The sequence below is a fragment of the Molothrus ater genome, chromosome 9 (genome assembly GCF_012460135.2).
Source record: "Molothrus ater isolate BHLD 08-10-18 breed brown headed cowbird chromosome 9, BPBGC_Mater_1.1, whole genome shotgun sequence".
NCBI classification, from domain to species: Eukaryota; Metazoa; Chordata; class Aves; order Passeriformes; family Icteridae; genus Molothrus; species Molothrus ater.
This window is the reverse complement of record NC_050486.2, coordinates 29,142,044-29,169,621: the sequence shown is the minus strand read 5'-3', so window position 1 is coordinate 29,169,621 and position 27,578 is coordinate 29,142,044. Positions and strand designations below refer to the sequence as shown.

The 27,578-nt window shown below is 50.1% G+C and overlaps 1 protein-coding gene across 2 annotated transcripts; it reads right to left on the bottom strand.

Annotated features, from left to right (window-relative positions):
• Window positions 1–1,695: 1,695 nt before the first annotated feature.
• PGM1 (phosphoglucomutase 1) lies at window positions 1,696–26,067 on the bottom strand. Of its 2 annotated transcripts, none has more exons than XM_036387830.2 (11): window positions 25,775–26,067; window positions 13,310–13,472; window positions 12,421–12,567; window positions 11,341–11,466; window positions 10,627–10,817; window positions 10,140–10,294; window positions 8,968–9,083; window positions 5,541–5,676; window positions 3,942–4,125; window positions 2,902–3,036; window positions 1,696–1,923 (listed from the first exon to the last, which is right to left on the bottom strand). In XM_036387830.2, exons 1-11 carry the CDS (start codon window positions 26,018–26,020, stop codon window positions 1,834–1,836), a joined length of 1,689 nt encoding a protein of 562 aa, XP_036243723.1. In that variant the 5' UTR covers window positions 26,021–26,067; the 3' UTR covers window positions 1,696–1,833. The 2 variants fall into 2 exon arrangements, with proteins under 2 accessions (XP_036243723.1, XP_036243721.1); XM_036387828.2 differs by lacking the exon at window positions 25,775–26,067 and adding an exon at window positions 17,066–17,415.
• Between the last annotated feature and the right edge of the window lie 1,511 nt (window positions 26,068–27,578).

Sequence of the window (27,578 nt, the reverse complement as noted above, 5' to 3'; positions counted from 1 at the left end):
GCTGGCACTGGGGCAGCTGCCAAGAGCTGCGTCCTGCTCAGCGACCCAGCAGGCAAACCCAGCCAGGCCTCCCCAGAGGGATCTCTGGCCAGCAGCCACAGAACCACACAATCATTTAGGCTGGAAAAGCCCCCTCAGTCCAACTGTTCCCCAGCACTGCAAATCCCACCACTAAACCACGTCCCCAAGTGCCACATCCACGTGGCTTTGAAACCCCTCCAGGGATGGGGAATCACCACTGCCCTGGGCAGCCCTTTTGGGGAGGAAACTTCCCCAAATCTCCCACCTAAACCTCCCATGGTGCAGCTTCCTCTTGCTGAGTGGCAGGAATCAGAGAGGAGCTAATCCCCACCTGGTTCCAGACCCTGGCAGGGAGCTGTAGGAACGTTTCCCATGGCACAAAGCTCCAAATCCCATCAGCCTGAGAGGCAAGGGCTGCACAGGCACAAATTGTCACAGGGGGAACAGTCTGGGCTCTGCTTTGCAGCTCCTGTAGGGGTGGTGGGAAGGAGCAGCTGGAGGAACTGAGCCCAGATAAAGCCATGAGAGCACAGGAGACTTTGCCTCTCATTCTGAAGGTGCTGAAAGAAGCTGGGAGCCCCAGGAGAGGAGAGCTGTGTGTCACCAGCCAGCTGTTAGCACCAGGATGGGCAGAGAGCAGCTTTTAGCACAGTGTGACTGGAAAACACTCCCAGTTCCATTAGGAGGAACCCAGGACTGACCTGCTTTAACAAGAAGCCAACCATAAACTCCGGGGTCACTTGTTCACACAATGCTTGAAAGGCAAATTAGAGCAGCCAAATTGTTTTCCCCCACTAATCCCAGCCTCCTGGTTTAGTGCTCTGCAGCCAGCCAGGGAAACCTCTGAAACAATCCTGCCAAGGACTGGGCAGCATGGTGTGGAAAACACAGTTCTCCCAGCCTCAGGCCTTTCCTGGGTCCTACCTTGGCTTTTAGATTTATTTGCACCTGGTTTTTGAGTTTTTTTTATCCACCCCACAGCAGAGCAGCTCCCCCAGAGAGATGTCAGTGACCCCTCACCTGTGCACAGGTGAGATAAGAAGCCTTTTGTCAGCACATCCAGACTCCCTTGGAAGCGGTGCTGGCAGGTTGGGATGAGGATGGGATGTTCCACAGTCCTGGGTAATAGAGCTGCTCCCCCAGGCCTGTCCAGGGACCAGCCTAAGTTTCAGCCCTGGGCAGAAGGTGAGATGGGACACAGGGATTGCAGGATTTGGGTGACAAAGGCAAGCAAACCAAGAGGGGACAGGACCTGAACTCATCCCACTAATGTGAGTACTTCCAGGAAAAGGGCAGGAAGGTGCAGCTGCACAGCCCTAACATCAAACCAAGCTACAGCTGTCTCCAAAGTGACCCTCTCTGTGCCCTTGGATAAGATATTGCACATTAATGCCTGCAAATCTGATTATTCCAAGGCTCTTACTGTCCCCATTCAACCAAACAAGCTCATCCAAACTGGGATAAAGTATTTGTGCTCCTTTCCCAGGAAAGTTTCCAAGACACTAAGAAAAGTGCATGAATTACTGAAGAATTCAGTGTCTCTGTTATTTCTAGAGCCTTTTGTTTAAGGAAAAGCCAGGAGCCCACATGCTGCCCCAAAAGTTGTGTAAGGAGCAGCACACCCAACCTCCAGCAGTGCTGGGGACAAAGAGAGGCAGCAAAGGGGACAAGGGGTGCTGAGGGCTGGGGTTTATTGGCTATCCTTAGCAGCAAAACAGTGTTCTTAAATACAGGGATCAAATCAATATTCCTCTTTTAGTGACAATTTGCCAGGGGAGGGGCTGGGCTGCCTGCCCAGTGCTCACTGCAGCTCTATGTGATGACGGTGGGCCCCGAGCGGCCGGTCCGCTCGTGGAGCTGCGAAAGTTTCAGTGCAATGGAAATGAGAGGTGCCAGCATCACCTGCAGGGAGGAAAGAGAGGCCTCAGAACTGCAGAGCTGCACGTGCAGCCTTCCCACACTGCATCCCTCAGCACCCAGGCCGGGCTGGGACAGCCAAAGCTCAGCTCTCCTGACCAGAGGCTGCTTTGGGCTCACAATCCCAGCTCTGGGACAGGGATGCAGTGCCCAGAGACAATCCCAATCCCCGGTGGTGCTGCTGCCATCCCCTCCCTGTGCTGTATCCCAAACTCCACATCAGCACAGGACAGGTAAATCCTGAGTTCCCTCCCACCTCAGAATGGGGGATTTTCAGTCTTTTTGTCAATTATGGCACAGTAAGTTAGGCACAAAGAGCCCACAGAGTGTTTGCTGGGGAATACAGAATCAGAGAATATCCTGAGTTGGAAGGATCCCCAAGGATCATGGAGTCCAACTGCTGGCCCTGCACAGACACCCCAACAATCCCACCCTGTCCCTGGGAGTGTTGTCCAAACGCTCCTGGGGCTCTGGCAGCCTTGGGGCTGTGCCCATTCCCTGGGGAGCCAACCACCCATCCATCTTATGGGTGAAAAACCCTTTCCTGATATCCAGGATAAACCTAAATACAAGAGGAGGATCCTTTTCCTCCAGTGCCTACAAGAGCTCAGCAGCATTTGTAAATGATGCTGCAAAACATTTACTGAATTCAGTGTAGAACAGGGCAGTCTCACCTTAGGTACAGCTGCTTCCTGTGATCCCACTGATTTTTTTAAAGCAGGCACAGGAGTAACACAGACAGGAAAACCGTGTTGTGGCAGAGGCAGCTGTGAGGGATTCCCCAGAATACTTACTCCACACTGAGTTTTTTAAAATAATCCTATTTATACTGGCACGAAAGATACAAACCTGTGTCTCCCGAAATTCCTGTCACCTCCACACAGCTCCAAGCAAAACAGGGCTAAGAAAGGGCTGAGCTCTGGCAGGCAGCAGTGGCAGGAGGGAGTGAGGTGCAGCACCCACCTGTGGGTCTTGGTTGATTTTCTGAGCATCCTTCTCATAGCTGTCGATGTAGAGGCGCACGGTGGCCCCCGCGCTGCCGGTGCCGCTCAGCCGGAAGATGATGCGGGAGCCGTCGGAGAAGATGAGCCTCAGACCCTGCGAGGGAGGGAAGCTCTCAGCTCTGGGACCATGGGTACCCAAGGGGTGTCCCATGATCCCCATGGTGCCTCAGATTTAGCTTTTATATATTTCAGATTCTGTGCTGCTTTAGTGTGTGGGGCTGGGCTCACATCAGGGGATGCTGAGCTCTGTGCACAGAGCAGGGAGACAAAACAATTCCTGCTCCAGCTGGGCACCAAGGACAAATGACCCAAATCTCAGGCCCGGGAGCATAAACAACAGCAGAATCAAGAGATAAAAACAAGGATGGGGCTTCATAACCTAAAGCTGGAATTGGACAATGAACTCCAAGATGCAAATGGAGCAGAACTGATCAAAGTGACAGACCCCAGGAGCACTCATGCATTCTGGGACCATTTTGGTTCATTTTGGGTGTATTCCTGGCTGGGCTCTTGGGGTTTATTGACTATCCTAGCAGCAAAACAGTGTTCTTAAATACAGGGATAAAATCAATATTCCTCTTTTAGTGACAATTTGCCAGGGGAAGGGGCTGGGCTGCCTGCCCCAGTGCCACTGCAGCACAGGCTGGCTCTATGTGATGACAGCAGGCCCGGAGCGGCCGGTGTATCCATTTATCCTTTTAATAAATCCCTGCTTTATTCTTTAACTCTGCCTAGTCTCTGTTCTAGGTCAGCCTTCACAAGCATCACCCAGCGTGGCTGTGCCTGACCTGCACCATCCTCCCTCTTCAGGGACCCACAGAAAGCTCCTGTGTTCCCCTCTCCCCACTCCCAGAGGGATTTAATGCCCATCCTAACCCCCACTGCAGAACCTGAAACAAGAGCCAGGGCCCGCCTGCCAGACACAGCATTCCCAGCATTGCTCTAGATGGAAAGAGGACATGGAGAAAACAGTCCCAGTTCAGGCCAGGCTGTGCCCACCTGGTTCCTGGAGACGCTGCCATCCACGGGGTCGTTGTACTCGAAGTTGTCAGCTTTCTCCACCGTGTACACTTTGTCCCCGCTCGACAGCTGCTTCCCCACGAAGGAGCGGTCGAACATCACCGCCTCCAAATCCTTCATCATTTTGTTGGCAGCATCTGCATCCACCTCCTCGTAGTCGTACCTGCAGCCAGCACCACACACAGGGATTAGGGAGGGAACATGCAATGAGTTGGGATGGTTTGGGATGCCCTTCTCGAGCTCTGGGGGTGTTCTCTGCTCCCATCCAGGCAGAAAAGGCACATCCAAGCACCAGAACACATTGTCCAGAGCAGCTGTGCCTGGATCCCTGGCAGTGTCAAAGGCCAGGCTGGACTGGGCTTGGAGCAACCTGGGATAGTGGAAGGTGTCCCTGCCATGGCACTGGATGGGGTTTAAGGTCCCTCCCAACCCAGCCCAGTGTGGGATTCTATGAAAAGAGAGGAGGATCGGCATGCAGCACTACACCACGTCCACACAGATCCTTGGGATGCAGCACAGCATATCACAGGCATTTGGTGCCAGGAGATGAAAGCACAAAGTGCTGTCTCACACTGAGTATCACAGACCGAGGCCAGGGCCAAGATCCAACTGACTGCCAAGAATTTCCTGCAGTTGTGCCCACAGCACCGAACCAGCTCCCTCATGGTTACTGTGAACACCCTCAGTGCATCCCCCCAGCAACTGCAGCTGTGACTGCAGCAGGAAAACATCCAGTGCCAGCTTTGATGTCCCTGCCCAGGCTGAGAGGCAGCAGAGAGTGGCTGGAGCCCACTCCAGGATCCCAGAGTCCGCATTCCCACTGCCAGTGGGATTTGTGCCGCTCTGTTTGCCGCCTGAGCTGCCCAGGCCTGTGCTCAGTCTGCTCTGCACACATACCTCGAGTGCTAAAAGGCTGCCTCTTTATCCTAGACTTTGGCATTTCCCCCCAGGTTTCCATGCCTCAGATGTGTGCTGGCTTTTTGGTGAGTTGGGGGGGGGAAAAGAAAATAAAAAAAAACAAAGGAAAGGCAAGTTCTTTCACTTGGCAATTTGAGATAGAATTTTCATGTGGATCTTCCAAGCTGAAAGATTTCTGCCTAATGCTTTCACAGTGTTCCCACCTCTGCTTGTGTGCAGGCTGGTTCTCATTTCTTCCCTTGCCATCTTTCATGTCTACTGCAGCTTCAATTTGAGTATTTAGGGGCTGGACAGGAACTCAACCAGGTAAATAACAGCCACGAGGCCGGGCATCCATTCTGTGAGATGTTGCTGTCACTGAAGATATCACAAATTAACTTGTGATGTGGGGTCTCAAGAATATTGATCCCATGGCAAAAATGACTCTTGGAGGAAAAAATCTCAATTAAAAGGAAAAAAGGTGCTTTGCAAGTATAAAATGTCCAGACTTCAGTAGCAGATTTACATCTGGAGTAACAGTAAAGCTGGACACCATAAAGGCCTATGGTGAATGCCAAGTGTTTGGGGAGTGGAATGACACAGGAACAGCCTGATGGTGACACAGGCACTCTGCTCTGCCACAGGACAGGGAATGGGAGGTGTCAGGAGCACTTTCCCCACCTGGTGAAGAAGTTCCTGCCATACTTCTGCCAGTGGTCCTTCATGATGTCCTCCACGCTCTGCTTGCGGGCGGCCAGGATGGAGAGCCAGGCCAGCACTGCCCACAGCCCGTCCTTCTCTCGGATGTGGTCAGAGCCTGGGGGGAGCCACAGCACAGACACAATTCCCAATTCCCACTCCTCACACCACAGCCCCACCTCATCTCCTCTCCCCATCCCCCTGCACAGCATTTCCAGAGCTCCAGCCCTGCTGGGTCATTTAAATGGGTCAGGATCTCATCTGCTCCAGCTCCGGCCCAAATAAAACACTCAGCATCTTTTAACACACACACACTCATTGTTCACACATCCTTAACTCTGGTCCCAAGGAAGTAACAGGGAATGCACAGTAAAAAAGGCATCAAATAAAAAACAAAAGGCAAATGCAAAGGAGCAGCTTGGGAGGGAGAGCATCAACAAGGAGAACAACAACTCCTCAGCAGCTGTTGTGTCCTGTCTGCCAAGGAGCACCCTGGGATCATCTCCTGGCCCAGCACCAAGGGGAACATCAGCCCTCCTGAGGAACCAAACCCCAACAACTCCAAAATCACCCCAGAACAGGCAGAGGAGCAGCAGCCACGACACTGGCAGCAGCAGGGCAAGGAGAGGCTCCATCCACCTGCAGAGACCAGGAGAGCCTCCAGCCTGCTCTCAGAGGGGCTGGAAAAGGCCCTCTCTTGGCTAAAGGAGGATTCACAGAGTGGATCAGCTTGGAAGGGACCTGTGGGGCATCTGGTCCAACCTCCCTGCTCAAGCAGGGCCATCCCTGAGCCCAGGATTGCATCCAGATTTTTGATGTTTCCAGTGAGGGAGACTCCACACCTCTCTGGGCAATCTGTCCCACACAGGAAGGAAGTTCTTCCTCGCGTTCAGGTGGAATTTCCTGCCTCAGTTTGTGCCTGTTGTCTCTCATGGATTCCCCCAAAGCTGGCACTGCAAGGAGAGCAGGAAGCAGCCAGAGCCAGCCCAGCCTTGCCCTGGAAGCACAGTGGGATCACACAGCGCTGATGCCTTGGGAAACCTGAGAGGTGCTGGACCTTACACAGCCCCCAAATGAAATGGGATCAGATGGCCCAGAGCACACCCAGCCCACACTCGTGCCTCTGGCAAGCCAGTTCCACCCTGTGCCCCACAGATGCAGAGTTTTTTCCTTCCCACTCTGGAAAACCTCCAAACAGGTATTAAAGAAATGCCAGGAGCACTCCAGAGCTGCCATGCCATCCTCTGGAGGAGTGCCAGAGTGGGAATCCTCTGGGAAAGGGCTGGGGGCAGGGCAGGGGTTCCGTGGTGCTTTGCACAAATCCCACTGTTGTGGATGTGGCCATAAATTATCCCCACAGTCCCTGAGGGTGGAGAGAGCTGGGCAGAGGTGATGGAGAGGAATGCTAAATAAACACCAGTCCCATGTGATGTATCAACTTATTGCTGGAATCAAATACCCCGGGAAGCAAGCAGGAATCCTGTCATGTCACATTACTCTAATTGCTGCTGCACTCCAGTCCCACTGCCTCACAGTTTGTTTCAATTTTTACTGGGTCTGTGGGCTGCTCTTTCACCTCTCTCCCTTTCAACACTCCCATTCAGTCCAGCTCCAAACAACTCCTCATTAACTTCCTATCAACCAGCCCTCCTCACCCCTTTTCACTCTTTTTTCCTTCCCAAGTGCATTTGCCACATGGGAAAACCCTTTTGCATTTTAGGGGAGTTAAACTCTCCTGGGCCCTTTCCCAATCTGTTCCCCCAAACTGCTTCAGCTCCCACCACCTGGATGTGCTGCTGCCTGGCCAAAATCCCAAACCTCTCTCAGACTGGAATCACTTTGATTTGTGAGGCAGTCCCTTAGGGATGGAGAGAAACTGAGTTTGTTGCTCATACAAAGGTGGAAACAGTTTTGGGGAGCTGCTCATTTGAGATCACCTCCCATCAGCAGCTCCAGGTTTTATTTTATCTCCTGATGCACCAGTGCCCTCTCATTAGCCAAGGTCCAGGATATAAACTCAGCACAACCTGAAACCACTCAGGGCAAAACTCCAGAATCTTTCCTTACTCATTATTTACTTCAAGATTTCCTTGCAGAGATACCAGGTTCTCTGAAATTCACCTTTTCTTCCAACCCACAGCCAGATCCCAGCTCCGCATATCAGAGTCTTATCTGACTGCAAAAATATTGCCCCTGGAGACTGCTCAGCCCACAGCAACCTGCTGTCCCCAGAGCTGTGATCCCATTTCCTCAGCCCCAGGAAAGCTGGGGTAATCCTTTCCTGTCAAGCTGGGCATCCCAGCTCCACATTCATTCAAAGCACTTCACTCCAGGAATCTGGGGGTTTAAGGCACCCACACAAGCTAAAAGGTTTTTCTGGGGTGGTAGTATGAAAACACATAAGGTTTGAGTGAGAAATTCCCTCAGGATCTTGTGCCTTGCCTATCCCACCAGAAAAGCTTAGAGAACAGGAAAAACAACATCTCAGGGAGAGTTCAGATAAAACTCACTCAGCCTTTGTGCAGGAATCAGGTGGGGATTCAGGGAAAGTCCCATTTCCACAGGCAGGACACAAAGCCACAGGGGAGATGCCAGGGAGAGCTCAGGGCATGCAGAGGCCTCCTGGGAATCCTGACTGTCCTGAGCACCCTGCTCTGACCTGGAGCAAACCCTGCTGCCATCCACTCCCCTGCACACCCCCAGGAAATTCCTTGTGATGTTCACTTTGTTTCTCAGTAACTCAATAACTCACTTAGACTGTTCAAAGGCAAGTGTTAATTTCAACTTTATAAATCATACCTTGTTTTCAGAACAGGAAAATGAGGGCCCTATTAAGCTCAGAGATTTAATAGTGACCTGAAACCTTCCCTAATAAAACTCTGTGCTCCAAACCGTATTTCTTTCCAGAAATGAAAACATTGAGAAGGTTTTCCTGGCCACCAAGAGTTGAAAAATACATTTAGCATTGCATTTACTCCCCACAGACTCAGTGACCAGGCTACTAAAGGGGGCCCCCAAACCTCCATCCCCACGTGCCTTCCTGGAGGACTGGAGGAGAAGGAGCTCCTACCTCACCAAACCTTCAGCATTGTGTTCATCTCCACACTAATTCCTCCAAACCTTCAGCATTGTGTTCATCTCCACACTAATTCCTCCAAACCTTCAGCATTGTGTTCATCTCCACACTAATTCCTCCAAACCTTCAGCATTGTGTTCATCTCCACACTAATTCCTCCAAACCTTCAGCATTGTGTTCATCTCCACACTAATTCCTCCAAACCTTTTTTATATTTCAATATTTTACAAGCATTAACAACTGCAGATGAAAGAGAAATCCCAAGCTCTAAAGAATAAACAGCTAAGAGGAGGAACACCACCATCATGGGTGATATTGGGAATGCTGACTTACCAGTCCCAAAGCTTTCCTCTCCACACAGAGACAGTTTGTTTGCATCCATCAAGTTTCCAAAGAACTTCCAGCCCGTTGGAGTCTCATACAATGCAATCTTTGTGGCCTGGGCCACCCTGCCAAGGTAAGAAGGCCAAGTTACATCAGTGCTCCCAGGGGAAATGGGATCAGCAGCTCTGCTGGGGTGCCCCTGAAGGCAGGGGATGCCACTGCTTTGGTCCAATCCCTCTATTTCACCCCTGGGAGATGGGTGGGACGTGCATTTACAGAACAGACACAAACACACAGCTCTTCAAAGCAATTTTAGATTGCAGATCTCAAAGCATTTCACCAAGAAACCATCACTATCAAATCTAAGGAAGAGAAGGGTTGGCAGAGTCATTTATTTGGGCTTATCTGTAGGGAAGACAAAGAGCCAAGAGCTCAGGCCAGCTGTGCCATGTCCCCAGGCAGGGTTTAACCCATCAACCCTCACTGCTGCCCTGGCACTGCTGCACTCCTCACTGCACAAACACACGTGGGACAGGTCAGGGTGAAACGCCAGGAAAGGGGCACAGCATGCTCTGGCAGGGCTCCCTGCCCTGTGCCTGCCCACAGGGAGTGGTTGTTACCTGTCCAGGGCCCCACTGGTGGGCACACCATGCCCTGGGAGGGCTCTCTGCCAACAGGGGAGGTTTTACCTGTCAGGGCCCCTTGTTACCTGTCCAGAGCCCCTTGTTACCTGTCCAGGGCCCCGCTGGTGGGCACACCATGCCCTGGGAGGGCTCTCTGCCAACAGGGGGGTTTTACCTGTCCAGGGCCCCACTGGTGGGCACACCATGCCCTGGTAGGGCTCCTGTGCCTGCCCAGAGGGGGTTGTTACCTGTGCAGGGCCCCGCTGGCTGTGCCCTGGCAGGGCTCCCTGCCAACAGGGGGTGGTTGTTACCTGTCCAGGGCCCCTTGTTACCTGTCCAGGGCCCCACTGGTGGGCACACCATGCCCTGGCAGGGCTCCCTGCCAACAGGGGGTGGTTGTTACCTGTCCAGGGCCCCTTGTTCCCTGTCCAGGGGGTGGTTGTTACCTGTCCAGGGCCCCTTGTTACCTGTCCAGGGCCCCACTGGTGGGCACACCATCCCCTGGCAGGGTTCCCTGCCCACAGGGGGGGTTTTACCTGTGCAGGGGGTGGTTGTTACCTGTCCAGGGCCCCGCTGGTGGGCATGCTGCGGGCCAGGCCGCGCACCCCGGTCTGCTGGAAGTAGGGGATGCTGAAGATGTTGGCGGCGATGACGGCCACCGAGTCGGAGGGGTTGACGAAGAAGCCGTGCTTGCCCAAAATCATGTTCCGGTCCTGGGGGAGACAGCACAGGCACAGCTCAGCTCCCTCTGCCCAGCCCATAAACCCAGCAGCTCCCAGAGATTTTCTGAAATAAACACAGAGCTGTGAAGAAGTTACACAGCAGCACCTCCACGGCGTTTCGCCTTCCTGCTGATTTTTTCACAGGTTTAAAGTTACTTAAATACAGTTTGGGATTATTTACACAGCATCCAACTATTTCTGTGGTGGCAAACTGCAGTGAGTGTTCACTCATGATTACAGAGGACAGAGGGAGAGAAAAGGTGCTCCCCAGTGCCCAGAGCTGGTTAGAGGGAAAGAAGGGCAATTTTGAGCAGCTCCTTTACCCCATCTCCATCAAAGGCAGCTCCAAAGTCGTACTCTCCTGTCTTCATGGTCTGCACCAGGTCAGCAGCATAGGTCAGGTTGGGGTCAGGGTGGTGGCCCCCAAAGTCCTCCAGGGGGGTGCAGTTCACAGCTGAATTTGCTGGGGCTCCCAGCTCCTCACACAGGATCTTCTTCACGTAAGGGCCCACAACTGTCTCACAGCAAAACAGAGGGGAAAGAGCTGGCTCAGCCCTCAGGCAGTTCTGCACCACCCACCTCAGGCTGCTCAGTTTGGGTCACTTTGGGTGCTTTGTGGTTTAGGAGCTCACATCAAAATCCACCCCATCCCTGCAGGTGTCCGAGGCCAGGCTGGACAGGGCTTGGGGCAGCCTGGGACAGTGGAAGGTGTCCCTGCCTGTGGCAGAGGTGGCACTGGATGAGCTTCAAGGTCCCCTCCCAGCCTAAACCATTTCAGAATTGCATAAAACATTTCACAGAATCCTAGAATGCTTCAGGTTGGAAAGGACCTTAAAGACCAGCTCATTCCAACCCCCAAAACACAACACATGGCAAAAGAAAATAACACAGGACATTAAAAAATGTGCTCCCAAAAAGAAAAAAACAGTGTGCTACAAACCAAACCCCAAACTTCCAATATAAATTCCTGTCTGGAGTAGGTGACAAATCCCCAAGGAGCCCTGACCCCACAGCGCCCCAGGCCCAGCCCTTTTTACCCCCGTGCATGGCATCGATGCGAATCTTGAGCTGGTTCTTCCCTGAGAGCAGCTCCTTCAAGGCACTGAAGTCAAAGATGTTCCTCAGCATGCTGGCATAGGCTTCCACAGAGTCCACAATTTCCACTGGAAAAGAGAAGGAGACAGGGATCAACCCTCACAGCCTGGAATTGTGATAACCAAGTCCTGTTGCTGTGCTGAGGGCTCTCACAGCAAAGGGCCAGGGCTCAGCAAAGAGCCCTTGAACATCTCAGAATAGGGACAGGAATAATGGGGCTAAATTAGGGATTTAATTACAGGCTCTCACTGCTAATCAGGTCACAAGTGGACCAAGAAAATCAAACTCTGTTCCCAGTTAAGGCTCCCTGGACTTCCTTCAAGAGGGCTCAATCCCACTTCACTTAAATTTAAAAATATGTATATAAAATCAGATCTTTAATTTCCACCAAAGTCAATGGGAAGTGTGAACTTCATAGTTCAAAAAGTTGCACCTTTGCAGCCAACATAAAAACAAAATAGAGCATAAAAATCCCACTATAAAGAAATGGAGACTGAGATAAATACCAACTTTTATCATCTTTTAACTTTGTTAATTACAAGCACCAGGAGATGGTAAAAAAAATACTTGCAGTACTTTTAAGAAGTCTTTTTCTAATTTATTTTCATATTTCACTGCTGACTGAGAAAAGTCACATGTGAAATGTAACAGCTTTCCCACTCATGGTGACAACTTTTATACGTGAAGCCATGGAAAAAAAATCAGTTGAAATATTAAACTCTGCAATTTTTAATTAAGAAAATGTACTGTAACTGCATTTTTCTGTTTTCAAGTACATGTTTGCCTTGCAGAAAAAACAGCCTTTGATTTTAGGGACGTTTGATGGATCAAGGTTTTGCTACAGAAGTAGAAACTTCTGTTTCTACTTCTGTTTTGATTATGTCAATCAAAATCAATAAATAAATAAATGCCAGGGGCAATGTCCTCACTGGGATTATGCAACAGATGAGAAGGAGAGGTCAGAATGGCCACAGAAACACCCCAATTCCTCACCCTTGCCTAGAGGAAGAACATTTGTTTACCTGTAAATGGCTTAAATTTGTTCTCCAAGTCAAACTGCTGCTTCCCAATGGTGCCCAAGTCCACCTGGAGATCTGGGCAGATTGCATATTCCTCAATTTTCTTGCTGATTTGGAAAATTTTATCCGTGATGGCTTCAGGAGCAGGACCTGCAAAATGAAACGGGCAAGGGGAAGATGCTAAAGAATCCAACTGCAAGAGGAGTGAACTTGAGGAATAGAGCAGAGACCTGGGCTGGGAATGGAAGAGGAACACCAGGGAATGAGGGGAGCAGAGCATCACTGGCTCCATTAGGGAAAGCACTGCTCGGGGCACTGATTCCTGGGATGTGAACAGAAATGTGGGTTCTCAGGTGGTGTGGGAAATGGATTTACAGGGAATTCTCAAAGCCTGACAGAAGGCTCACATAATGTCCATTTGTATGCAAACCTTGAGACAAGAAATGCTGGCTTAGAAATGCCATGGAGATGGCAAACGACAGAATTGCTGAGAGAGAAATTAAACTAGAAACAAATTCCAAAGGGTGGCTTGCAAATAAGACTGGATACTTTGGAGAAATAGAACTTTGAAAGATGCATTGTAGTAGGAGCCACAAAGAGTAATTTTAGATGATTGCCTTTAAGGCATTTACAGCATGGTGTGACTAAAGCTGATAGGCCAAGAAACACTTCTAATGCATTGTAATTAGGAAATAGTTAGCTCCTGATTTTGACAGCGTGAATCATCTGTATCGTCTCACCCTTCACATGAGACTGAAAATGGCATAAAAGTTTTAAAACGCCTCTCAGTTCCCCCATCTCAGGGCCAGAAAAGGGCTCAGTCACACAGAGGGACCCCAGAAAGAATCAATAATAACAGCAGTGAGCAGGAGGCAGCAGGAAGAGGGCTGACCTCCGTTGGCAATGTTGAATTTGATGCCGAAGTCGCCGCTGGGCCCGCCGGGGTTGTGGCTGGCTGTGAGGATGATGCCCCCGATGGCTTTGATCTTGCGGATGAGGCAGGACACGGCCGGCGTGGACAGGATCCCGTGCTGCCCGATCACCAGGCGCCCGATCTGAGGGAGGAGCAGAGCACAGCTTCAGGGAAAGACAGCCCAGCCTCGGCCACAGCGAGAAACTGAGCCTGCCCCAGGCATCCTCTGGGAGAGCAGCAGAGGAAAGAACGAGAAACAATTCTTAACCTGCTGCACCTGGTACTGAGAACGTGTGGAATGTGTTCTGGAGATCTGTTTAGCAATTAATTAACCAATGGTGGTGGTCTTTTAATTAAAGGACCAATCAAGTCTCCATGTGTAGTGAAATAGGGTATTAAAAAAGCAATGGGTTTCATAATAAAGAAAATTTATCAGCCTTCTGTAAATGCATGGAGTTTATGTAATTTATTGCCCAGTCCTGGCCCGTTGCACAGACAGTGCTGGAGGCTGGCACAAACAGGATGGGACTGCTGGGAATGTTCCTTGAGCTTTACTGAGGCATCAGCCTCATTACATTACATGGTTGAGACAATGGGAAGATGGCAACAGCAAGTGTCCTGCCAGCAGCAGCAGCCAAAGATTTCTTTGGTACAGAGCATTTAAAAAACTTTCTAGTCAACAGCATATTGCTAAAGCTCACAGATAATTATTCTAGCCAATCACTAAAAGCACACATACACCTGCTTCACACAATGTTTGTTTTTAGGTTTTCTATTAACAATCCACAATACTCCAATATTAAGCTTAAAACCTTCTACTGTCTTGCTAGGCATATTTTTCTGCAGTCTTAAGGTCAATCTTAACCAAGCCTAAAACTCAAAATATCGTTTCATGTCCTTGCTTGCTGTACTACTGTAACTTATCTACCTTCAGCTAGCTCCAAGTTCTCTGCTCTGTTTCTGAGGCCTGCTTTCACAGCTTTCTGAAAGTCTTCTCACCTTCACTATTTCCCACACAGCCCAAACCCCAAACTCTGCCAACAGGTAAGGCACAGCCCTGCTCCTGCCAAAGCTCCCCACGGTGCATCTGACCCCGCTCTGTTGGAGCATTTTCCTCCATGAATGCTGCACTTGGATGTACTGAAGGAGGGCTGGCATTAAACACCACAAAAACCAGCATTCCCTCTGGCTGTGGTCTCAAAATGTGCCTTCAAAACACACAATGGGGCAGAGAGAAGCCAAAAGAACACAAAACTTGAGCATCCCGGGAGCAGCTGCAGATTCTTCCTTGCAGTGGGCAGCACAACCTCCTTCCCATAAATCCAGGGATACCTCTGAGACTGGATCCAGAGCAATGTGCTGAGCAATACAGCACCTTCAGAATGCAGGCAATGAACCAGGAGGAGCAGAATTCCCTGGGAGAACACACACTCCTTCCCAGATGAGGTGACAGGATTTAAAACCACACCAGACCCCTCTGCACCAGCCGAGGGGGTCAGACCCAGAACAGGCTGGGGAAAGAAGAGGGATTTCATTCAATCCCAAGCTGGAGCAGGAATCAAGAGCAGCATTCCCAGGCTGTGGTGGGTGCTGAGCCAAGGGCAGGGATGGCTGTGATTCCTGACCCCTGGCACTGCCAGGTGCTAAGCCCCAGCCTCGCTGCCCATCAGTTATTGCATGGTCCAGCTGTCACAGCCCAGCTGCTGGCAGAGCTGCACCTCTAGCAAACAACAGCAGAAATGGGAAAAAGCACTTTACAAACCCAAAGCGAGGGCCCTGCCTCCAGCTGCCCACAGCAGCTCCCACTGGAGCCCTGGCTGTGCCCACACACTGATCACTCATTTATTGCACCCCACGTCTCATTTGAAGCAGGGTTTGCTTTTCCCCCATTCTCAGACACTCTTGTCCTGTGCTTTAGTCCAGCCTCCAAACCTTGCTCCTTCAGTTTCCCTGAGAATTCCCAGGAGCTCCAGGAAGCTCCTCTCCAAAACTTCCCCTCCTGCTCCCCAGTTTCCCTCTGAGGGTCACAGTCCTGCAGCACCCCTGTGCATCAGTGCCCCAAGAATGCTGCAGAGGAAGGGCAAATAAGGGATTTTCCCTGCCAAAGCAGGCAGCAGCTGCAGGAGAGCTGGATGAACACATCAAATCCCCTGTCCTTGCCCTCCCTGCACACCTGAACTGCAGCTTTTCCCCACAGCAAGGAAGGAAAGGAGGAAACACTTGTCTCCACGTGAGCTGCTCAGTGATTTGGGTCCTCCTTGGCTTCCAGAGGTTTTCAGCTGCCATTCCCCACCCGTCCAATGCTGAATCTTTGTGGTAAGCACTGGGGAAGTTTGCTCAGTGTAACAATGTGCTGAACAATTTACACATGATCCTTTTTGAGCCTGGGTAATTTCTTATGAGGAAAACCTCAGGCTGCAGTGATGGACAAACACCTTTCATGGATTTCTCAAAACAAAACCCACTTTGTGCAGCAAGTTTGGGTTACAGCACTTCCAAACCAGCCAGGCAATAATTCCACCCTGGTTTTACTGAAAGCCCCATGAGGATGCACACAGGGACCTCCTACAGCCCCTGCTCCCCACCAGGAACACTGGGAACAGCTTTTCCAGGCCGTGGAAGCTCCAGGGTGTCCCCAGCCCACCCTTGCAGCCCTTTCTGTGCAGGAGATGCAGCCCAAGCCACCAATCCCACACCCTGAGCACAACACTGACAGGTACCAGCCAGACTGAGGAGAAAAAGCCATGGAAAATACCCAAAGCACCCCCTAAATCCCATTTAGGCAGATCTGGGCCCAGTGCTGGAGAGCAAAGTCTGAGCTGGTGGAGATGAGCCTGAGCTCCCCTCACCAGCAGATCTGTCCTGGTTGTCAGACACTCCAAGCCTGGCTCTGTGCACATTTCCCAGCTCTTCTGCTCTGCCCATACACTGATTTCAAAGGAAGACATTAATCTGCAATGCCTGAAGATTTTTTTTTCCCACAAGATTTTAAAAATAAATGAACAAAATTCTCTCATCCTATTTTCCCATTCACTATTGATTACACTGTCCTAGTCAGGTTTTCTGTCAAACGAATTCCTAAAATCCAGGTCCCTTTGCACAAAGTTTGCTCTGCAGAGCCTTTTCTTCTTAAAAAGCAGAAGGAAACAAAGACAAAAGCCCATGGCATGAACCATGATCTACCACAAACAAACAAGCCTCCTGCTCTGCTTCCAAAACACAGAATTCCAGCACAACTGAGCTCCCTATAAAGGCTGTCACCCACTTGCTGGCTCTCATATCAATTTTCAAAGGCTCCCTAAGCATTTATCCCACAGCCACAACTTACAGCTGGTGAGGAAGGCAAAACATGGTTGTTTCTTCTCCTTTGCCACTCTGGTGGCTCTCCCTGTTAGTCCATTTCTGAACAGTATCAGGGGTTTATATTCTTGTGCAAAGACTGAAAAATCCACAGATGCCAACAGCTTGGGGCATGTCAAAGCACAAAATAGGAACAAACAAACCCCAGCAGAATTTATTTTCCTTTCTCCACATGTATTCTCTGCCCAGCTGCAACGCTTTGAGTGAAAAACCAGTAATTTCTGTACTCCCCAGCTGATCTGCCATTAAAAACATCACTATTAGTGGTTGAATAAAGCCTTTGGGGAAATTAAATCTCCCAGTGCCTAATTCCTGATGGATTTCTGCATTTCTCAGCCACACCCCACAGGAATTCAGCCGTTTAACATTACCAACCCCGTTGGCAGCAGCCATTTGGACAATCAGTTCCACTGCAGACTTATTGAGGTACCTCCCATCACCTCCAACCACCAGAGAGGCTCCTTGGCGATCCCTTAGGTCTATGGAAAAAAATATACTCTGGATAAAATTCTGCAAATAGTTCAGCTTGGACTCAAAGCAGAAGGTCTTCCTCCTCAGGCCGCTGGTTCCCGGTTTCTGGTCGCTGTAGGGAGACGTTGGCACCGTCACCAGAGGCAGGGGAGCGTCTTCCATGGCCCTTCGTCGCACAGGTGCATTTAAAGAGTCAAATATGGCAAAATTAACCCCCAACCTGGACACAGCAATGGCCCACCTATGAGACAGGAGTTCGGGGGAGCTGTTGAGCACCCAAAAATAGCTCCCTGCACCTTCTGTAACCGAAGCCGTGTGCTCGCACTTGCGGCGGGGGATCAATGTCAGGGAGGAGGCACAATTCCACGCTGCTCTCCCTCACTGTAAAGGATTCCTGTCTTCCCTGTCACCTCCTGGTCGCTACAGGCACTGCTCCCAGCCATCCCATGGAGCCCAGCAGTGTCAATCCCTGTGGATCTGCCTGGGGCAGGGAGGTGGGAGCAGCCCAGCCCCGCTGGGATGCGTTTTCCCGGTTCCACAGGGCAGGGCCGCACGCTGGGGCTCTGGAGGCAAACTTCCAGCAGGACCCTGGCTGGAGCTATTTTGCAAAGTCTGGTGAGTTAAAGGTCACTCTTAAAATGGAAGGGAACAGATCTGTTACCTCCCGTTCGCTCATGCGACTCCTGCCCGGACAACCTGACTTCCCACGGCTCCCTGAAGCACAGGGAGAATTCCCAGCAGGAACAGCTGGTCAGCCTTTGGCAGCAAAGCCTCATGAGCCTCAGCTGAGCACCCCCAGCAAGTCTCACCCAGATGAAAACCACAAAAAACTATCAAATGTTTGGGAAAACTGTATCTCATTGTGTGACGCTGCTCATTGTGGGACAGCCTAAACACAAACAGAAGAGACTGAGATCCCAAGAAACTGCTGTGAAGTCTCATCTTCCCAAGCATGGGGAAGGGAAATGAAGGAAGGGAAGGTAGTGGAATTCCCATCCCTGGAATTGTCCAAGGCCAGGTTGGACAGGGCTTGGAGCAAACCTGGGATAGTGGGAGGTGTTCCTGCCCAAGGCAGGGGGAATAGGATGGGCTTTGGGTCCCTTCCCACCCAAACCATTCCATGATTCTAAAATCAGCCCTTCCTCCAAGCCTTTAACAAAACTCAGAGTCCTCTGCCTGAGCTGCTGGAAACAATTTACAGATTGGGTCAATTGTTCACTGGGTCAATTAAAGAACAGACTCTGTTTGTCCCACCATTAAAGGCAGCAGAAAGGACATGTGTACACACAGCTGAATTGGGACAGGTCTGAAAGTGCTCAGGGCCTCTTTCCTGTGGTGCTGATTCTGTCATTGCTGCAATAATTGATACATTTTCTTCCAAAGAAGGTCACAGAGCCATAAAGCTTGGAAAAGCCCTCTGAGATAATCCACATAAAGCTAACCCTGTCAAGGCCACCACTGACCATATCCCCAAGATCCTGGTTTATCCATCAGCACATTGAAATGGAGTTGGATAATCTGTGTGACCCAACACACCTTTTACCCCAGCAGTGAGGCTGCCTGGGATACACAGCAAAGCTGCTTTGTGTTTCACCCACCCACACTACTCCAGCATCCTGCAGCTCTCTTTATTCCCATGCAAAGGCCCAGGTTTCCCTCTAGTGGCACAGAAGCCAAAATCCAGCTCCCAAAATTGCACCTGGCAGGAAAAGGCCTAAGCAAGCTCTTTGCGTTCTTGCTGCCCTGGGAAATGCCGTGGCATTAAGTGACAGGAGGAGGGCACAGGACACCCAGCACCTCCTGTGACTGCACACGGGATGTGCTTGGATTTACTGGCAGGGAAAAGCCCATGGAGGGAGGGAATTGTGTGAAATTCAGTGCATGTGGAGTAGACAGAGGAATCAAACTCAATTAAGCAGGGGAGGAGAGTCATTCATGCAATGTTTATGTTAATAAAGTGAAGCACATTCTAGCAAATGAATTTTTAAAATTATATCATTATGATATAATAATTCTATATTATACAATACATTATTATAATATAATAATAAATTATATAATAATTTATAATATAAAATTATATAATAATTTTATAATAAAATAATAACTAAATATTGGTTTATATAATAAAAATTTTTATTATTATATGAACTAATATAAATATTAGTTTATATAATAATAAAATTTTATTATTATATAAATTAATATAAATATTAGTTTATTATATAAACTAATATAAATATAACAAAATAATAATGAAATCTTAATTAAAATAATAATATAAAATAATGCATAAAAGGCACAGGGACAAGGACAGCCACATTCTTGGAGTGCTCCCTGGCTCCCAGGGCTCTCCTGTAACATCTGTTTGGGACAAACTCAACCACCAGTAACTGCTTAACCAGAACTGCTCAGGGGATGGGGATCACACAGCTGCCAGAGGACTCAGAGGTGCAAAATGTCACCAAAGGTGGGTGCTGAGCACCTTTGCCCTGGGGCCGGGACTGGGGAAATGTCCTTTGATCTGCAGTGAGGGAGGCTTGGCTGGGGTGAGTGCTCACTGCAAACCACTCAGGTGATCTGCTCCCTCCCCACAGCTGGACCATCCACACCCAGATCTCCTCCTGGGAGCTGATCTAACTTGGTCTTGGAATCTTTTTCTCCAGGTAAGCCCTGCCAGTGCTTAATTAGCCTTGCAGCTGGAAGCGCTTCCCTAAAATCTGCTGGCACAGCAAACAAAGAGATCATAATCCTCTCCCTGGAAGCTCCTCACTAAAAAATCCTCTGGCATCAGGCTCTGGGTGCCCTCTCTCCTATAGCAAACAGCCCCAGTGTTTGCACAAACAGCTTTTCCTTGTGGTCCTGTTTCCTGGATCTCTTATTCCCCACGGCAGGTGGAGCCTGCTGAGGGAATCTCCCTCTCTCCACAGCCAGCCTGGCACACACAGGGATATTTCCTAACCCAGCTCTCCTTTTACTGTCCTGCATTTCACATACACAAGAACAGAGTCAAAACTATTAATTAACTGTTGAATTTAATGGTAGAAAGACAAGACTGTTCTAGAGGACTTAAATTGATTAAGCATTGCAGAGCCACAGCTCCCCCCTTGCCTTAATTCCATGGTCCCCAGCAATCCCCTGTCCCTGAGAGAGCTGTGCCATCTCTTTGGGGAGATGGAGCCTCCTTCACCTGGAGTCTTCCCAAGCCTGAGACTAGGGCTAGGGTTAGAGCCAGACTCTCCCAGCTCCTCACTCTGACCCAAACCCAGCCTTCCTCAAAGCTACAATTTTATATCTAGGCATTCAGGCAAGAAAAAGAACTGTGGGGGGAACCCACTAGGGAAAGGTGAAACTGAGCAGTAATTCCCTGTTCCCAAAACCTGCTACAGCCCTTGGGTTAGACTTCTCCAAGGTCCAGGGTGCCCTCTCCTCCTCTTTTCCTTTCCTCCCCATTCCTCTCCCAGGTCTTTGTCCCCATTCAGAGGGCAGATAAAGACAATGTCCCCTCTGTGGGGCTGTGTTTAGCTGCAAGCTCCCTTTTCCAGCTTTGCAGGAATTTCTGACAGCAAGCAGCTGCTGACAGGCATCTCCTTCTGCTCCTTTGCTGTGCTCGGTCAAGAACACACTCAGCCTGAAGTCCCGGGCAACAAACGGAGTAAAACCACTTTACAGTTCATCTGTGACTCCTCTTTAAGGCAGAACCCCGTTCCCTTAGCTCCTGCCCTCAGGAAAGCTCCAGTGCCAGTGCTGTCCCTGCACATCGGCCATAAGAGGGTGCCAAGAGCCCTGGAAAACCCTCCTGGAGCAGCTGCCATATTCTGGCACTTTCTGCCGAGGATGACTCTGGTGCAGGCAGCCACTGCTGGGAGTGACATTTGGTAATGCCAGGACAAATGGAGCCCCCAGAAAATAAATATATTGCAAGTGTGTTATTGGTCATACAAGGAGAGCTGCTCCCACTGCAAAACGCTTTGTTTCTATTAAGAATTAATTTAAAATCCGAGTTTGGAAGTTGTTGTAGAGATTCCAGAGGGCAAAAAAGGATACTTGGCACCACCTCAACAGCACAAGTGCACTCACATATGAATCACTCCAGAAAGAAGAGACTGTTCTGTTCCTACAACAGCTGAAAAGAAAAGGGGCTGGCAGGGCTGGGAATGAATCCCCATCTCCAGGTTTGTCCCCCTGGCAGGGGCTGAACCTTCCTTTCCAGGGAAGCACTCACCAGCCACCAGGATTGTGAAACTCTCGTTCGATGGTCACACCTCACAGCACACCCAAATCTGCATTTTATCTCTGCTGTCCTGCCCCTGCACCAGGGAAAAGGGAGGGATTCCAGCAGGATTTCCTCAGGATTTCTGGCCCCAGCCTGCTGAGATAGAGCCCCTGGCCCTGGGTGCTCCTGGAAATCCACACCTGAACCCCAAAACCACTTTCCACTATCCCAGGTGCCTCCAAGCTCTGTCCAGCCTGGCCTTGGACACTTCCAGGGATGGAGGTGCAGCCACAGCTTCCATGAAAAACCTGTGCCAGGCCCTCAGCACCCTCACAGGGAGGAACTTCTTCCCTACAGAATGACCTCAGCCAGTCCTGCTGCAATCTCCCACACCCAGACCAGATCCTCTCTGAGGACTGGTGCCCCAGCTCAGGACCTGTGCTCCTGGTGAGGCTTTATTTCCTGATTTTCACTTCAACCAGACTTATTTTAAAACCAAAAAGTGGTGTTTTTCTGGATAACTGGGTGATCCTGCTAACTGTGTTTGTCCTCTACCCATCACATCTGCTGTTTATTTTGTTACTCTGCAGCTTGTACTATGAATATGTACATGTTACACTTTTATTACTTCAGAATTCTTTGTTTTTACTGATATCTAAGCTATCTCTGTGTATTTCTAAAATACATTTCAACTCCTCCTCTGAAGCACGAATCAATATTTTGGCCAGCTCAGGGTCATGACAGGATGCATTTCTCAATCCTGGTGAGCTCAAATTTGGAATAACACCTGGACAGCAGCTCTCCAGCCCAGCTCCCTGTCCCAAACTTTGCCCTGGCAAGGGGAAGGCATTTCTGCCCCGCCAGCCCAGCCCCAGCTGAGGTGTCTGGGGATGCACAGGCATTGTCCCAGGAGATTACAGCTAAATCCCTGGCAGGATGAATTGCAACTCTGCCTGCTGGATTTGCTGAGATTAACTGCAAAGCACCTTAGCTCCTTGCTCTGAGCTGGAGTTTCATGAGTGCAGAGTTTAAAACTCCAAAGGGGCACTGAAACTGGGCAACCTGACCACTTAATCACCTTCCACTGTAAACTGACATGAGCCAATTAACTTTACAGGCCAAAAGAGTCTAGGCTGGTGTAAAAAGAGGCTGTGAGAGCTGCTGCAGCTGCTGTCTTCTAAAATCCACATCATCTGCAGCCAGGAAATATCCACAAGTGGTATTTATTTCCTCACTTTAGATATCACGTCTCAATTTCCCCTTCTGCCTCTGAGAAAAACAGTAACATAAGAAAGTCAGAAATTGAGGTTTTTCCTACTGGCCTGGAAGATCAGAATCACCACATCTCACCCTGGTTGCTTTTTGGAAGAACTTTCTTTGTGAGCACTTTATTTTGATTATTTGAATCCCAGGAGCTTTTACTCAAAGGGAAGATCTCAGGGGGAGCTGGTCTGGGAGCTGTGGCAGAACAGCACAAAGAAAAAGGGAGCTACCAAAGGAGAGCAGTGATAAATAAATGCAACAGGTTTGAGCACTTGGTTTCTCTGGGTAACTGAGGGGAGAGAAAGGTTAAAGCAGCCAAGGCAGAAACCCAAACTTCCTGGGGGAGAGAGCAGCATTTCTCATAAAAGCCCTGTTTGTCCTGCAGCTAGAAAACAAAAGCAGGCACTATTTAACATGCAAGGCACAGCCTGGCACTCCAAACACCTTTCCAGCAACGTGCCTGAGCGTGGCAGCTTTGAGCACTTGGAAAAGTATTCAGTTAGGAAGGAACCAAGGGCACAGTGAATTTGGGGAGCAGCAGGTGACAATGTCACTGCATCAGCCTGGTGCTGGTTCTATCATCACACCTGGATTTACAGTTTCTGCCCTTTTGGACACGAAATTATTGCACAGCCACAGTTCTGCTGATCAGTGATGCTCCAGCAGGACCTGTGAAGATCTGATTTGTGGAATTAAAGAGTCAGACTCACCATGTGGGAATAATATCAAGGAAAGCTGGAACACAGGCCAAAACAAAGCTGGCAGGCTACACTGGATGCCAACTGGGAATGGCAAACAATTTCAGTTTACTTACAGAAATGCAAACTTGAAAATAAGATAAACACCCCTTAATCTCATAACTACAAACTGAGTAGTTGCTTAAAAAATAAATACTTAGTTCCATATTAACCATTCCAGGTGGAGACAAAATTCAAGCTAATTTTAGCATCCTTTGCTTTTATGTTGTAAAACTAAAGATCATTGGTTGTGATCCTCAGGTCTGTCCTGTGCCTGGAGAGCACCACTCAACCAGATCTTAACACCACATGAGTTTAAAGCATTCATCAACTACCTCCTCATCCTCAGGGCCAGAAATGCACTTTTCCAGCAGTTTTCTTAGTATCACTCAGCTTTTCTCAGCATGAGACTGCTGAGTTTCCCCCAGACCTGGCTGCTGGAATGAGGAGATGTTTGAGTCCCAGCACCTGGACAAACTCACAGTTGCAGGAAGAAGTTTCCATGTGCTGGTCCCTGTTCTGCAGGGCACTTTCTTATCATGAATGAAGTTGTCCATCCTTCTCTTTGAAGGGCAGGGAACTTCCAGTCACTTCATATTTACTATGAAGGAAGAGGATTTTAAGAGACTTACTTAACTACACTGTGGTAACCACCAGGGAACTGATATTTGCAATTACAGAGAAACCCTACAAACCAAGCATCCCTCAAGCACTCCAAAATACATCAAAATTTATTTAAAACCAGTGCTTTGCATTTACTAAAGAAACCCTCTGCTTTTAGTCACCTCGTTTCTTGGGACCAGACAGTTTTGCTACTCTTGAGTTTGGCAATGCAGTTCCTGCACTGCCTTATTTAGGCCAGAGCTGCTAAAATTTAGCAAATATCTCTAATCAAGTTTGCAGTGGCTCTGCCCTGTGCACCTCTGGTTCCTTAGCCAGGCTTTACCTGCAGCTCATTTATCAGCCCATATATTCTTCCACACGTTTCCTTCCCCCACCTCCCATTTTTCCTGCCTTTCCTGAACATTTTCTGACTTTGGAGCCAATTCTGCGCCAGCACTTGGAATTCACACGGATGAAATGCCCCAAGACAAATTCCTGCCGGCAAGGGCAGCCCTTGGGAGCCGCTGCTGCAGCTCTGGCAGCGAGCTCAGCTCTGCCCCTACGTGAGTGACTGCACGGTCCAGGGGAGGACCCGGGACATTCCCGGACCTCCACGCTTCCCAGGACACCTCATCAGCCCCCAGCACAGCTCTAGCCCAGGCCTCTGCTGCTGGGATGGAGCTGAAGTGTAAATGATGGAGAGGTCAGTGCCTGGAATGCTGCCACAGCCCACCAGGCCCTGGGTGAACATCCAAAAAGCTGCACACACTCAACACTTCATCCCAGGGAACAAGTTCCCCGCTCTGCTTATTCACAGTGATCCACAGGGATCCTGTCTGTGTGTGCACTCAGGCAGGGATGCTGCATATTCCAGCTCCCACCCCCTCCCAGAACAAATAAATAAAGCAGTGCCTGCTGCTTTTCCATCAGGGAAGGCTGCTCTACCCATCACTTCCAGAGGTGCACGCAGCATCCCAGGATGCTGGGCTATGGAATCAGAGTTGAGCAGCTCCACACATCACAAAAGACAAATTCTACAGGGCTTAAAAAGAATCAACACCACTTATTTGCTTCCTTATGCCCTAAGAAACCAGCAATCCCAAATTATTAATTTTTTCCTAAGAAGTCGGATATTTACAGCCATTGGGGTACATGGGAATTTTAACTAGGTAACTCGGAGATTCTATCCTAAGCACCAGCACCCTCAACCCCTCTCTGCTTTGTGGTCCATGAGGAAGAATGTTTGCTGCTGGTGTTGGTGTCCCAGGAGAAGGGGATAGTTTCCCTTTAGAAAAGAGTAAACGTAGGGGAAAGCCTCCCTTTGCAAACTTGACTTCAGCACATCTCTCCCCATCAATATCACATTCCCTGCTGGGATTCCCTGGGGCTGGACTAACCCACGGAGGAATCCCCCAGCAGCGAGACGCATTCCAGTGCTGTGGAAGGGAACGCTGCCCCCTCCCAACACCTCGCAGCCCGTTTGTGTTGTAGCTGGAAAACCCAACCACAGAAGAAGAAGAATTAGAGCAAAGTCGCGTTTGCCTCCACACCTCCGCCCTGGCCAATGTCCGCTCTCTCCCGCGGGCAGGCAGAGGCTGCCGGGGGGGTATTCCTGCCCGGCCCGCGAGCTGTCCCCTCCAGCCCATCCATCTGTCACTCCCCGCGTTATTTCCACGCCGCGGACACGCCGAGCGCCAGCGATTTCCGCCGGCGCTGCGGGCGGGGAGCGCAGCCCGGAGCCCCCGCGGTAAGCAGGGACCTTACACCGAGAGGTCCCTCCCGCTCGGTGCTTACCCCGTTGGCGGCGGCGATGCGGACGATGAGCTGGATGGCGTCTCTCATGTAGAAGCGGCCGTCGCCTCCCACCACCAGCGTGGCGTCCTGGCGCTCGGCGGGCGGCACGGTGGCCAGAATGCTCTGGATGAAGTTCTCAGTGTAGTTGGCATTGCTCTGGAACACCGTCACCCGCTTGCGCAGCCCGCTGGTGCCCGGCTTCTGGTCGCCGTAGGGCTTGGTCTGCACGGTCACGATCCGCACCATGGCCGGCGCCGCCAGAGTTCCGGGAGCCGGGGGGAACCGCGGCCGCCCCGGCCCCGCCACCGCCCCGCGACCGCCCCTTAAAGGCACCGCCCGCGCTCCCCGCCCCGGGTGACAGCGCCCGTGTGCTGGCCTGGCCTGGCCCAGGCCCGGGGCTCTGCGCGGCCCGAGCCAGCGGCAGGGAATCAGGGACTGGCTTAGGTTTAGGAAAGGGCTTTAAGGTTTTCAAGTCCAGCCGTTCCCCAGCAGTGCCAAGGCCACCACTTTAAGCCATGTCCCCAAGTACCACATCCACATGGATTTTAAATCCCTCCGGGATGGGGACTCCACCACTGCCCTGGGCAGCTGTGCCAGGATCACTTTCCATCAGGAACTTTTCCCTGAGATCCAACCCAAACCTTCCCTGGCACAAGCTGAAGCCCTTTTTCCTCATCCTGTCCCTGGGAGCAGAGCCCGACCTCCCTGGCTGTCCCCTCCTGTCAGGAGCTGTGCAGAACCACAAGGTCCCTCCTGAGCCTCCTTTGCTCCAGGTGAGCCCCCAGGTGATCCCAGCTGTGCCAGACCCTGCCCGTCCCTGTGGCCTCACAGACAGGCCCTGGCTCAAGTGAGCACCCCACAGAAGCAGGAGCCCCACACCAGAGCTCCAGAAGCAGAGGTAGGGGAAGGTCAGCATTACAAAGCCTTGAAGAAGCTCAATTTTGTTATAGCTATAGTTCTCAAAAGAAAGGTAACATTCAGAAATTGAAATTACTGTTACAGAGATTTTTTTTCTCCTCAATGTCTCCCCTCAAAGAAAATAAGCTGGTACCTGTGTTCAACCTTAAAAAGAGAAGCTGGGTTTTTTCTGTCTTGGTGGTACCTGGATTTGGAGCAAACTGAAAAAAGACTCTGCAGATACAACCAAGATCTCTAATCTCACCTCCTCCAGGGCAGGAAAGGAGGAGGTGAGATTAGAGATCTTGGTTGTGGCCATGGAGACTTTGCCTAAGTCCTCACTTTAAAAATGGGATAATGAACCCCTGCCTGGCAGCAGGAAGATCAGAAAATAAATGAGGTTCCCTGTGCAGTGCTGTGCCATGTTTTTTACCTGCAGCAAACCCAACTCTTTCCACGTGCAGTGATTTCTCAGCTAAGCCCTTCTTTCAGCTTTAACCATTCCTTTCCTAAAATGCAGAGAGAGTTGCATATGAATTCCTGCCACATCTAAAAAGGCTGATTTTACAAACAAAGGAAATGTAAATAATGGACTGCTCACTTTGTGGTGTCTGTTCCAGTGTCTCATCATTTCCCAACTCCTTTCTAGACAAGGAGCTGGGAATTTCTGCTTTACCCACATTTTGCCTGAGGCTGCATTTGCAGAGCTCAGCCAGAGCTAAAAATCACAAAGTACTTTTGGGGCCTCAACTTCTTTAAGATCGTTCCGAAAATGGAAATGATATCTGTGGTACTTGCTAAGGAAAAACCATGGAAAACTCAGAGCTCACCAGGAATCCTGGTGTGAATCTGTGTACATCAGAGCCCAGCTCTCATTTTGTCACTGACATTTACTTGCCCAGTGTAA